The sequence below is a fragment of the Carassius carassius genome, chromosome 2 (assembly GCF_963082965.1).
Source record: "Carassius carassius chromosome 2, fCarCar2.1, whole genome shotgun sequence".
NCBI lineage: Eukaryota > Metazoa > Chordata > Actinopteri > Cypriniformes > Cyprinidae > Carassius > Carassius carassius.
In genome coordinates, this window is record NC_081756.1 from 14,055,832 (window position 1) to 14,070,196 (window position 14,365).

Here is a 14,365-nt window from a genome sequence, read left to right on the forward strand (position 1 = left end):
AAATCAATAATAGACTGAACAGTTCCATGTCTGTAACATTTATCACTCTCATCTTTTAAGTCATAAGGCACTAGGTATGTGTGTCTGTCATTTATAAATAATTGTAAAAATTAACATTGTTACATTTCTGAAATAAAAATAGTAAAATTAGCTCTACCCCAGAGCGCCCTCTCGCGGCTGTAGACGGTAACATTATTATTATTATTTATTATGAGAGTAATTGACACAGACTAGAACTTTAATGTTTCACCAAATTCAGCTCAGATCTTCAGACTCGTCTGACTCGTGTTGCTGAATAACTGGCCAGACTTAACTTCCCAAAAAATCCTATTTAATTTTATTTCATAAATTTAACTATATTTATTTCCACTTCACTGTTATCCAAGGAGACAGAACTATTTGCACTGTTTTTATCAGTGGGACAATATTTATACAATACTATAATCTAGAAATAATTTAACGGGGTCTCTTGCAAGTCGCAGCAGCACGAATTATGTGGCCAGCATCATCTGATTCAAATATTATGCTAATTAACAGTGAGCTGTGGTTTCAGACATTACAGTGCTTCACTCGCACTGACTCTTATTCTGCCTGAAAGAATGAAAAGACTGTGCTGAAGGTGGAGCGATTCGACCAATCAGATGAAAGGAGCGTTTCAGCGCCGCCCACAAGTGCGAATGTAATATTGAAGCCATAAACCGAAATGATCAAAACGTACACGGACCAGCTGTCTTGTCCATGTTCTCTCACTTGAATCCTCTTCTTGAGATTTGAGTCTCTGATCTTCTGCAAGCCCCGCCTTGTTCACGCAGTGATTGACATGGCGGGAGGGGGCGGACACTTGATCGGCTCGGAATGCATTTTCAATGTGCACATTGAATTTTGCTACATTCATTGCGGGACATTGAATGAAAATGCAATCGTAAGTGTCTTGACTGTGAGTGTTAATGCATTTAAGAAAAATAGCATTTAAATGATAATTTTGCCACAGTTTTTGCTTGAACATGTTATAGATATCTAATCATTTCTGTAATACATTTTCATTTTAATTTTGCAACTTATAAAGCGTTAAAATTACTATTCATTTTACATATTAAAACTGGTGTATGAAATGCCAAATTAAAATTATGTAATTTAATTTTCATTTTCATTTTGCACCAAACGTTGCACACATGTATTGGAAAATGTAAATGTAAATACAGAAATGCATTGCCATTTTACATATTGCATTGTCATTTTGCATATTACATTGCAAATTGAATATCGCTACCCATATGCTTCCATAGATGGCTACTAATGTTTCTCTGGTGTCATTAATCTGGTGTTATGTTACTATTGCACAGACCGCTGAAGGAGCTGCGTGTAGATCATAGACTGTATGTAGAGTCAATGCTTGCGTGGTGCCTGTAACTTTTTACACCGCTGGTCACAGATTAGTGTGATTACTGGATGGTTGACTGGATAATATATATATATTTGTATGTATATGTATGTATATATTTCAATTCAAGTAAACTTAAAATATCTGACTAAATGTAGATTGTAGATTACACTAGATTTATATGATCACAGTGTTTACTTCTAAAATTGTATGCACATATGCTGGTTTTGCACCTGCACCTGTCCTGTACAGTTTTTAAATTTATCACTGCAGTGGTCCTTTTAGTAAAAAATAAGATATGGTTGAAGCTGAACATAAATGTGCCTTCTTTCTTAATCAGTTGCACTTCATGAGGTCAACAAATATTTAAACAGCACTAAATACCTTGGCAACGACCCTGCCCATTTGTTCTGTAACAAAGCTTTGTGTTTGTTCAACATGCAGTTCCTGTTGTTAAATCCTGTTGGTCAAGGTATTTTAGACTTGTTTTATTATAAATTGTAAATCTAAGTAAGCAGCATAAAGAAATGTGGTTACAGCCCACGGGAACCCATCTCAGATTATGACATTTATTATGCTGAACATGTTCAGATTAGATCATCTAAATGGCTTTCTGGGTTTTGCGGTCATTTTTTTCTTTAGACACTAAAAACTTAAGTTCTTATTTAAATTCCTCTGATGTCCTCTTTGTTTTCTATCTAATGTTTTTGAACAGTTGCCCAGCACATTGAATCAGAGCATGTATACCACACAGCCAGTGAAAGTCAATTCACATAACATAATACATCTTTTAGAAATGTGAAAAAAAAGCTAGTGCAATTTTCACAAAGGCTTTCTTCATCATGGTTAGTAGGCCTATACAATTTCATATTCGCTTTATAATACATTTTCTGTTTTTATTTTATATGCAGGTAATTGAATACCAGCTTATGCACAACACGTCTTTACATTGCATTTTATTTTTTATTTTTTTTTACCTTATTATGGTGTGACAGAAGCATCATAAGGAGCCATCCTACAAGAGGACATTCCTAGGACATCCTAGTTAGAAAAATATTTATACTTGTTTGATGTAATTCTGGACAGAAGTTTACATTAGAGGCAGCTGTAACCTTCAGAAGCAGCACTTGGCGATGTTGGTAAAAACAAATAAAATTTACATTATGACAACTACCATAAGTGGACAAAAATAATAGATAGATAGATAGATAGATAGATAGATAGATAGATAGATAGATAGATAGATAGATAGATAGATAGATAGATAGATAGATAGATAGATAGATAGATAGATAGATAGATAGATATTCCTCCACTAGAGGGCGTGAAGCACCGCAGGAATCGTGCTGTGTTGCGCTCAACTGTAATTCAAAACCAAGAAGGCCAGGGTAGGGCGAAGCGAGACGCCAATCCCCAAAGAAAGAAAAGAACAACAACAGCCGTGCATTACAGTCTTTTGAGAAGATATGATTTGCTACGTTTGAATCTACTTTTGTATTTCCAGATGATATTTTCTAGACATGTGAACGGTAAGACGATCATTGTTTATTTAGTAAACATTTTACACTGGCTGTATGATCGCCGCTTGTTTGCGTCCTAGCGAATGAATTAAAATCCATGTCGTTTTTAGAAAGAACGTTTATTTATATGTCTAATGCATTTGGCACTGGTTAAGCCGGAGAATGGGGGCTTTTCTTGTTTTCTTTATCTTAGTCCTCTGTTTGTCTCATTGGGGTTGTCCTGCATAAAAGAAACATTGAGACGTCTTGAATGGAAAACGAAACGTGGCTCAGGACTTTGATTTATGTTTTTCTGTTGCAGCCTAGTGCAGCTTAATCTATTAAAATTACAAGTCCTCTTTTAAATAAAAAATATGTTTTTAAAACCAGCTGCTGAAGTGATTTTATTTAGGTTTCATTACTTAGATATATATATATATATATATATAAACAAACATTAATGACCAAATATGGTACACTATTTCCACTTATATTAACTAATAATTACTAAGTTATGATATCATATAGCCCCTTAATGCTCTGTCCAATCAGGGTGGGTACATTTAAATACCACATTACAGCTGTACTTAAAAGTTAACAGACAAATTCCCATGAAATAAGTTATTTTTTTCTGAACTCCATTGGTGGAGCCCCACAGCTGGTCTGACTAGTTTAGCTGCTTTAGCTGACTGTTTCTTAAAGTGAACTCTGTATTACTAACACACTACTGTGCTATTAAGATTGATCTAAAATGCATTTATTCTGATCCTCCAGGTTGAATGTGTGCGGCATCAATTGTCATATGTGATGAAAGTCACAAACTGCAAAGGACAACAGTCATGGTTTTGAGAAATTGATCTTCCTGGATAAAAAAGACCTATTTACCACCACTGCACGGTTCAGGTTAATGGAAAACCAGATCTACAAAACATGCAGATGAGTCACACAGTGCACATGTAAACGGGACACAGCCTCTGTGGAGAGCACATGTGGAGTTAACGCATCCTAAAACGGTGGAGAGCCAGCTTCAGTCATGTCTCTATCAGTAAGTTTGTTTTAAGTCACCACTGTAAAATGTTCAGTCCTTAAAGGGATAGTTCACCCAAAAAATAGGTCATTAATTACTCACCCTCATGTCGTTCCAAACCCATAAGACCTCCGTTCATCTTCAGAAAACAGTTTAAGATATTTTAGATTTAGTCCGGGAGCCCTAAGTCCCTCCATTGAAACTGTGTGTACGGTATACTGTCCATGTCCAGAAAGGTAAGAAAACATCATCAAAGTAGTCCATGTGACATCAGAGGGTCAGTTAGAATTTCTTGAAGCATCGAAAATACATTTTGCCCCAAAAATAACAAAAACTTCGACTTTATTCAGCATTGTCTTCTCTTCCGGGTATGTTGTGAGCGCGTTTACTGCAGTGTAGTGATATCAGGTTCGCAAACGAATCATTCGATGTAACCGGATCTTTTTGAACCAGTTCACCAAATCGAACTGAATCGTTTGAAACGGTTCGCGTCTCCAATAAGCATTAATCCACAAATGACTTAAGCTGTTAACTTTTTCTAATGTGGCTGACATTCCCTCTGAGGTAAAACAAACCAATACTCGTGAACGAGTCAGTCTATTGTTCGTTATCTGGCTCGGCTCTGTGTTCATCTTCAATTCTCTCTTCACAGCAGTTCAGTCAGTGTACTGTTTGAGTACATGAATTACTCTGGGATATTGGTTTGTTTTAACAAGAGGGAATGTCAGCCACATTAAAAAAGTTAACAGCTTAAGTCATTTGTCATTGATTTGGTTACACATGTTGATGAACCTGGTTGAAGTGGCCAGGTTAGATCCTCTACGTCAGAGGTCTTCAACCCTTATTCCCAATCTGCTTCAGCACACCTGAATGAGTATTTTCATGCAATCTTGAGGAGCTTGATTTGCTGCTCCTCGTGTGGTTAATGAGGGTCTTAGCTAAACTCTGCAGGACAGTGGGTCTACTGCTCTACGTTGTTTCCTGTTTTTGTCTTCCCTTATTAACACAATGCAGCTCAAATACTGTGGAAGTAGAGTCAGCTAAGGGCTCAGATATATTCAACCGAGTACATTGAATAAAACAATAATTGAATTATATTGTTTGCAGTCTAGTGAAATTAGCATTTCTCCTTCTGCTGTCCTTTCCCATTCCCATTGAAGGACTTGTTTAAAGCCTTTCTTCTGTCCGTCTCACTTTTTTATTTATGCAGGATTTTATTATGTTTTGCTGCCATGGTTTTATGTTTAAATTCATGCATTTAACAGACGCTTTAATCCAGAGCAATTTACAATAGAGGAACATGAGCAATTTGTCACAGAGCCAGCAATATTCATAGAGTACAATGCTATGATCATTAGAAACCTAGACTAAGAAGCTAGTCCAGAGGTGATTTATGTCTTGGTAGGATTTATTTAAAGTTTTGTCTTGGTTTCTTATTCTTATTCCTCCTCCTCCTTTTTTTTTTTTTTTTTTTTTGGTCTTGTAGACAGTGCTTGCAAAGGCACTTTTTGACAATGCCGCTGAAAGCCCAGAGGAGTTAGCGTTCCGCAAAGGTGATATCCTGATGGTTCTAGACCAGGAGCAGGATGGTGGACCAGGGTGGTGGCTTTGCTCCCTACATGGCCGTCAAGGAATTGCCCCTGCCAACCGATTATGCCTCCTCCGAACTGTACAGACTCCAGCATCAAGCACAGGTACAGATACCCGGCGAGCTCCTAGTGTGGACTCGGTCCATCTATCGACTAGCCAGCAGGGCAGGGAAAATGGACTGAGCACTGAAGATTCAGATGGGGTGTATCTCACACCACCCAGTTTAGCTGAAGGGGTGTACCAGAGCCCTGGGGCTGCTCCTGCCCCTGCCAGGTCTGGGGAGCTATGTCACCTTGATGGAGGAAGCCCACGATCACATTCTAGTTCCGGAACCAGGCCTTGTCCAGATTGGAGCGATGTGGGTGTTGCCGGACGACCCCATTCACCCTCACTTAGAGAACAGGGTGGCGAGTCAGGGACCCTCTACCAGACTCCTACCTCACCTGCGCCAGTGGCAGCACAACACAGATCACAAGGTGCACTGACATCCGATTCAGTGTACCTGACTCCAAGTGCTGTTCCCAGGTCTGCAGCTGAAACAGCAGTGGAGGCTAAGTATTTAAGTCCACGAGATGCAGGGGCCAGTACCTCTGATGGATGCTACTTGGTGCCTACAGCAGCTGTTGCTGCATTGGCTAGTGAGAATTTATATCAGAGTCCTACAAGTGGTGCCCCAGTGGCAGGACAGTGTGTGCCAAGAATGACTTCAAAACTTACGAATGGGATTGTACCCAAAAGCAGCCCATCTTATTCTACTAGTCCTTCTCAGAATAAGACTGGCCTGGATGCCCCAGGGATGTACCAAACCCCAACCCCACCTGGGGATGCTATATCAAGGACCCCTCAATCTGACCGCAAACATCCCACTGGAACTGTAGGAGTGTCTGGAGCTTCGACACCAGGCCAGTATCTTAAGCAGACACCTCCCTCTGCCCGAAGATCCCAAAAGGGTACTACTTCATCTCCTCCTGTTGGTCAAGGAAAACTGGCCCAGGGTGGCCTGAGAGAATCCCCTTTACTTACTGGGGCGGGAAAGTCTGGAGTATCAGGGTCCCCAAACTTTGGCCGCAAACCTCCTCCGCCAGCACCTCCTGTTAGAAGTGTGACCAGGAAGGATTTACCTCAGTCTAACTCGGTTCCAACTACCAAACCTGTTCTCCAGGCCAACCCTGCGCCCCCACAGACAAACGTACTGGAGGAAGAGAGACAGGGAAGTATAAATGGACACGTGCAAGTGGAGGAGATGAAGAAGAACAGTGAAATAGTGACCAAGAGGGAGAGTGCAAGTTCTCAGGATGAGAAACTCTGTGAGGAGGTGAGCTAAATTAGAACTTGATTGGAAAGAGGTTGTAGTTCTGTAGAATATGGAGTTTTCTTTAAAGAGATAGTAGAGATGATGAAATAGATGGTGAGATAAGATTTTAATGCTTATTTTTGTGTTCTTCAGGTATATGATACACCTCCAACAAATAAGTGGCAGCAATCAGTTCCTAAAGTGCCTTCTGAGGAGGATGATGGGATCTATAACACCCCTCGCGCTGTACCCCTACACACTGACCAAGCCTCAGAGGTTAGAAATCAAACACTGAAGGGAAAAATCTAGGAAGAATGTTGATCTTGCTCTGGTCTGCTCTGCATTTATTTGATAAAAATATACAATCAAAACATTAATATTGTGAAATTGTATTACAATTTAAATGCTTTTTAAAAAATATTTTAGGTTATATCAGGGTTTCCGCGGGTCTTAAAAAAGTCTTAAATTTAGTTGTATCAACGTTATGATTTTATGAAATAAACATGAGTGTTGCACGTTTGAAGTTCGGTGCTGTGCTACTTTGTGTTTGCTGTTACCAGGGAAACAGTTATATTCTACCAAATGCTCCACCTGCTGGCAGAATGATTGAGCATTTTCAATAAAACTTGTTTTGTTCAGAGTTCAGACCAATGCGACAATCGACCCATGTTTTCAAACTGCAAACACGCAGAGTTTCAACTCGGTCTTGAAAACTTCAAATTTTACAATTTCAAACGTCAGTTTTCAATGTTTTATGTTTAAAATATCAAAACATTATTTATGTATTAAAAGTTAAAGTATTCCATGTTCCTCAGAACTGCATTAAACAGTGTGCAAATACATCTAAATGACACTTGTAATGCCTCTTCAGTGTTTCCTCTGCATTGCAAAGATCAGTTTTGTTGATACTGATTTCATTTGCTTGGTAAAAGCCCAAATGCAAGAATTTGACTCAAAAGATGGTGCACACTTTTAGAAAAAAATGGCCAAAAAATAGATGGAAATGATTAATTTTTATTATTGCTGTGAACTTACCACACAGAAGATGAATAATATAAAAAAATTCAGGAGCACAATCAGAGATAAGATATCAGCACAATAACACACTCTATAGCAAAATATTATCTAATTACCGTTATCAATAAAATCCAGTGGGATCCCATGTAACACTTTTTCTCTTGTTCACACAATTTTCTTGTCGATATCGCATACCCCTAATTTATATTATTTAATTGATATAATATTTTATTGATAATAATTGTTAAAATGAATATAATAATTAATACTTTTGACTCATCCATTTTCTTAAAAACGGTTTAAAGGCTGAAATGTAAAGTTTAGCATTTTATACAACTTTTTGTGAAAACTTGTATCTAAACTGTAAATTATGCATTTTAGTTTAATATGGTACTATAGACATTGCCCAACCCCGCTCATATGGTATTAATTTTATTAGTGCAGGTCTTAAAAAGGTCTTACATTTGAGCTTAAAAATCCTGCAGAAACCTTGTATGCAAAGCTTAATTTTTAGCAACCAGTCAGTGACTACGTTTACATGCTGTTAAAATTCGGGTTATGGTCGGGTTAAGGTCACTATTCGGGTTTCTGAAACATTCGGGATAACCCGTTTACATGCGTGAGCAGAGAGAGTTACTCCTGTATGCATGGAATGTGTAATCAGTCGCCAATCCCGATGTAAACGGCAACGCACGGTTAGCGTCTGGATGTACGGACAACACGACGCAATATGCGTCATTTCCGATTCTTCTTCCTGTATCCAAAGACAACAACAACAACAGCAGCACCAGGCGGATAATGAATAGTTTGGGGCAGATAGCGATAGTCTTTGTTTGCGCTTTGGCGCTGGTACTGATCCACCAGCAGCACTTGACACTACTGTGCCTACTGAGAATCAATAAAAGTAAAGTAAATACATGTAGTGTCTGTTTAATTGTTTAACAAGGGATTTTTTACTCTTAATCAAAAAAAAAAAATATATATATATATATATATATATATATATATTAGGGGTGTAACGGTACGCAAAAATCACTGTTCGGTAAGTACCTCGGTTTTAAAGTCACGGTTCGGTTCATTTTCGGTGCAGTAAGGGAAAGAAATGCAAACATTAAACTGCAGGTTGTTTATTACTATAAACTTTTTTTAACAATTTGTTGTTAGAAATAAAATACTGCTGCAAAGTTCTCCACTAAATAAAATACTCTCAGTCTCAAACCAATATCATATAATAAAATATAAATAAACAACTATGATTACAGTGCAGCATTACCAATCCCAGCTTGTAGGCCTGCTCATATTTAAAAAAAAATATATATAACTTTTCCAAAGTGTAAAGTGCAGCATGAACAGTTTCAGTTTTTAGACCTGCTCAGATTTCGTTATTGTGTTGGACCGATCAGAATTAAGAGCAAAGGTCTGTTTAAATGCCGACGGGAGCTGCGTTTGAATTACAATCGTTTTTTTCCTAGTTGCCTTTTGAAAACATTAGGCCGGTGACACACTGGCATATTGCACCTGTCAAACATAATCTATTTTGCTGACAATACTGTTGACGGTGTCCTTTGTCAGTAGGCTTTATATTTATGCTCAACATGAAGTATAGATATTGTTGTCGTGAAGACAAGATCCTGGTCTGTCGGCGGTCTCCCTCTATGTCACCTACAGTAGCAGCAGCGCGTTAGCGCCGTGTCAGGCACGATTCTTGTGTGTAAAGACACAGAAAACGTGAAGCAGCCGTCACGCAACTGACAAACAACAGAAACGCCACGCAGCCAGTGTGTCACCGGCCTTAGAATCAGCTGCAGGGCGGGATTTGCGCTGAACGCGAAGACTTCCGCCACTTAATATGTTCGTCTGGAAACACGAAAATTTATATGTTCCGCAAACAAAATATTGCATTCGGTCATTCGGTACACACATGCACCGTACCGAAAGCCCTGTACCGAAACGGTCCGGTACGAATACACGTACCGTTACACCCCTAATATATATATATATATATATATATATATATATGTTTGTGAGTAATTCTGTATTGTTTGGATTTACTTGTAAGTCTAGTAGTGTGTGATCGTCAGTCTTTCAGTCAGTGTATGATGCCTAATTTTTCTCTGTAATCATTTCAAAATTCAGTAACTGTATAATGCCTAGTGTTTTCAATTCTTTTCAGCAGTTGTGCAGTGATTTCCAACCTTAAACTGAACAGTAATTGAGACTCCCACATAACAGTTAAAGAAACAGCATGATTTATGCTTTATGGCACAGTTTGCAGTTATAATTACTGTAGTTTGGAAATGAATGGAGTTCTGGATCCAAAATCTGTTTTAACTCTTTAAAATTTTGTAAATAGTGAGTAACTCTTTCATATTTTTTCAGATTTATGATGTTCCCTCTCTGGCCCTGAATTCCTCCTCTCTGGCTGGAGATGCAGAGGATGAGGATGTGTACAGTGTTCCCAGTCTTCCCGGTTTACCCTTGGAGGCAAGCGAGTTGCCAGGATTAACTGCAGAAACTGCTGGAAATGGATGTACCTATTCGATTTCCAGTCCAAGAAAGCCAGACTTAACTTCTGAAGATGTGTCAGAACCTGATGGAGGCATCTATGACATGCCTGCCCTCACTCTAGAAATCCCGACATGCCGTTTATCTGTGTCAAGCACAGACTCTGGTGACATCCAGTGGAAAGCGTCTCTCTCTGCTCTTGTCCAATCAGCCCTGACCTCTGCCTCTGTCACCACCACCCCATCACGAGACCTCGCCTCTGCATTGGCTGAGATCCTCTCTGTCTGGAAGGCTGGGCATGTTGGTGATATTCCTTTAGTTCTCCAGCAGGCATGGTCCCGTCTCTCTGACCTCCTTCCCGCCCTTTCGGTGTGTGGCACTGCCCCTCCAGGCGACGGTCTGCTCACGATGGTCCGCTGTGCCCTTGAAGACTCCGTCTCCCTTATACAGAGTCAAGTGCGACCTTGTTTACCTTCCCAGGAGTTTCTGTCCCGGAGACCTCTACCTGCTTTGCCGGTGGCAGAGGTCAAACCGATCACAGGGGACATGGGATCACGGAAGGGCAGCTGGATCCAGGAACGACCGCTGCCACCTCCACCACCCGCAGCCTTCCCTTTGCCCCTGACATCAGTTTCTTTAGCACCGACTGTGGGAAGAATGGAGGATGAGGAACAAGGGAATGTGTATGCAGGAATCGGCCTGACTCCTACACCCCTGCCTTCATATCCTGTAGGTGATAGTGTGGGATACGTCAAACTGCAGGTTAGACACCTGTCTTATGCATGGATATAATGCCAAAAAAAAGAGTAAATGTTCCCACTTTTTACATCAGTTTTTATTCAAGTATGAACACACGTGTTCATCAGGCAAAGGGCCGAAGCACTTTACTTGTCAGATACAAAAACATCGGTTAACAACAGTAACTTTAATGTCAAACATTTAACATTTTCTCAGGATTTATCATTCTGTCATATTCATTCATTTACTTCTGTTTTGACTATCTGTTCATGTTTTGGTGCCTGTATTCACCTTTGTTGAAACATTTCTGTGGTCTGCAGTTCTCTTTTTGTGGACATTTACATTTTTGTTGTTATTGTTGTTGTTGTTTTAGGGGAAGCCAGAGCCTCTACCAGACACCAATACAGAGCACAGTTCTTCACAGCTTATCACCACAACTGATAATAAAGTAAGTCTTTGATTGTTTGTTATACTCCCAAAACTCACACAAATTAATATTCATTTAATGACTGTATTTTTAACTCAATAAATACAGACTTATATAAATACAGTGATATAAAAAAAACCTATAAACCTGTGTAGTTACCAGATATCTTTTCTAAATTTTGAAGAATTCAACTTACAACAGAGCTCATTCTTTAAATCATAGTTGAACTACTCCAAGCCTAATGAAAAGAGTGTAATTCTCTAATTATGCATTTTTAGGTATTTTCAAGGAAGTAAGGGTCTATATCTTTATAGACAGTGTTTTGTATGTTTACATGAATTATGTTTTCTGTTTCTCTCCAGGTGAGTCCTGCCCCTTCAGTCTCTCTGTCTCTTGAAGATTCAGAGCTGCTCTCCTTCTACTCCAACCAAAGTCTCTCTCATCTTTCTTGCCTATCTGATGCCATCGATTCCCTGTTCACAAGTGTCCAAGGGAACCAACCACCCCGAGTCTTCGTTTCCAGGGGGAAAAGTCTCATTGTGACTGCGCACAAACTTGTCTTTATTGGGGATACACTTGCAAGGCTTCTCAGCGCTTCAGACCTCAGAGCAAAGGTTAGAACATAGATACTCTGATTAGAAAAGTTATTGAGCGTTTCTGTTCTGTTCAAAAGTGAATGTACTTAATGATTCACGCCAAAACCAATCAAATTGTGAGTCATAGTCGAGAACCCAAGGGCAGTAGAAAACATGAACAGTCTGGGAAGTGAACAAGCTTTTGGTAAACATGTTGACGAGTCAGTTTCCAGCAAAACAGATTATTTAAACACATTCACACACTGTTTGTGTCCTCAGGTCACCAGCTGCAGTGGACGCCTCTGCCAAGCTCTGAAGGCTGTTGTCATGGCAACTAAGGGTGCAGCCCAAAATTATCCTTCGGTCCCTGCTACGCAAGAAATGGTGGACAGAGTAGCCGATCTATCCCAGCATGCAGCTGGCTTCTCTGGGCTTTTGCAGCGATTAGCTGAGATATCTTGATGTTATTTGTGGGTGGGTGAACCTTTATTGTTTTCACAGTGGAATGCCTTAATATTTTTTTTTTTTGAGGATGCATCAAAAGCATGTCACTGCTTGTATTAGTTCAACAGTGATGAAATGATCAAAAACGGTCGGTGAGTATATGTTGGAGTGTATCTGCTTGCCTGTGTTGGGTTTAACACTTTTGACATGTCTGTCTTTTTTTCTTGTTTTTTGGTGCCAAGCACACTTATGCATTTTAATAACTTATTGATGGATGTTTTGTTGAATATGTTTGCAACCTCAGGCACATTTTAATAGCTTTATTTTGTCCCCTTAATCATATTGACAACAATGCGGTGACAACAAAGTGGTCTTCTATATTTAAGGGTGCTCTCGTAAACTGGTCTAATTTTTCAGTTTGTTAGTAAATGTGAAGTGGCCTTGATGTTATAGAGATTGAAGTGACTAATTTGACAGCCCAGGAGGTTTCAGTTGTGCTGCACATGTAACCAAAACAGATAAAACTTACCTAGTTTCAAACGTTTAACAAGAAGGAATACTTGATTATTTAAACAGACATGAAGAAAAACACTACTTTTTAAATGAGAGATTCAACAGTGTATTGAATTTCTGGGAGAGATATCTTTTTTTTTTCACAATGCTGATTTAAAGATAAACCTGTCTGTCAGGTCCACTCTGGACAGCCTCTTTCTTCACACTCTGTTTCACTCCCTTATTTTTTCTTCCCGTAATTCTCACACTCTCACTTTTCCTTCACATGCTCACATAGGCAGCTCAATGTTGAAGCAGTCTGGACAACAACTCTTGCACAATAAATATCAAAAGTTTTTTTTTTTTAAATGGGCTATGCAGCATTTCTGAAAATGGCAATATATATCTAGTAGCTTCCATAGTGGGCATTGAAATGCCAGTGCTTACAATATCTTGTACTCAAACAGGCTTGGTTCTAATTAGACTGAACCTTGTGTATCTTACCCATTGAACAGTGCTTAAACAGGTTGAAACATGCACCTGTTTCCCACCTGTCATGAAAAATCAAGTCGGTGTCATAAATGTACTGTCGTGTTTACAAGACGCCCTCATAGTCTGTATCTCAGAGCCCATTCCTGCATCTGTTAATTCCTCCATCTGCTCTCTTTTTCTGGCTCTTTCCCCTGTCTTTGTCTGGAAATACCCTCATCTCTTTTTATATTCACGATCGACATGCTGGCCACCAGTGCAGTGCTGTTATTGTGTTATTCTTGCTGTTCGACTTCGGTTCGGTTTGACTGGTTCCTTGCATATTTACAGTTACTGACTCTTGCGATTTAATAATTTAGCCATAAAAAGGTCATAGTTTACATCTCAAGTAGCCTTCCCTTTATTACTGCCTTTTTGAAAAATGTACCTTTTTAGTTTTGATATTTTTTTTGTCCTATTTCAATGGATGCAGTGAAATTTTGACTAAAAAGTCCAATTAAGTTAAATGGGACTTTTTCACATTTCCGGGCTTCTCAGAAGCGTAAGCCGTCATAGTTGGGTTAACCCTGAACAATGGGAGAATACCACAAATATTTTTTGCATTCACATTTTCTCAAATAGCAAAAGAAAAACTCCACAATAATGTTTTTATGACTTTCAATAAAAGAAAAAGTTTGAGACAAACTGATAACAGCAGTAAGAAGAGAGAACACCTTTGATGCAAAGGTGATATGACTCAAATAATAGTGTTATAAAATAACACATTTTTTTTAATACAAATGTGGAAAAACTTTCAAGGATTTACGATGCTGAAAAGCATACTGTCTTGTGAAATGGGTTTCTTTTGGTTTACTCTGGTGTTGGGGTGTTCGTTAACTCAAGGCGCC

At 39.0% G+C, this 14,365-nt stretch overlaps 1 protein-coding gene across 1 annotated transcript; it reads left to right on the forward strand.

The window, feature by feature from the left end:
* Positions 1 to 2,762: 2,762 nt before the first annotated feature.
* Positions 2,763 to 13,910, forward strand: LOC132103591 (embryonal Fyn-associated substrate-like). Its single transcript, XM_059508699.1, has 8 exons — positions 2,763 to 2,910; positions 3,655 to 3,925; positions 5,394 to 6,812; positions 6,945 to 7,067; positions 10,188 to 11,075; positions 11,425 to 11,499; positions 11,841 to 12,092; positions 12,333 to 13,910. The coding sequence occupies exons 2-8, from the start codon at positions 3,914 to 3,916 to the stop codon at positions 12,513 to 12,515; spliced, it is 2,952 nt and encodes a 983-aa protein (XP_059364682.1). The 5' UTR covers positions 2,763 to 2,910; positions 3,655 to 3,913; the 3' UTR covers positions 12,516 to 13,910.
* The last annotated feature ends 455 nt before the right edge of the window (positions 13,911 to 14,365 follow it).

Bases quoted from the DNA above. Each gene is read 5' to 3' on its own strand.
- LOC132103591 (XM_059508699.1), top strand. The intron at 11,500-11,840 runs GTAAGTCTTTGA...GTTTCTCTCCAG, and splicing joins TCACCACAACTGATAATAAA to GTGAGTCCTGCCCCTTCAGT. The intron at 12,093-12,332 runs GTTAGAACATAG...TTGTGTCCTCAG, and splicing joins CTTCAGACCTCAGAGCAAAG to GTCACCAGCTGCAGTGGACG.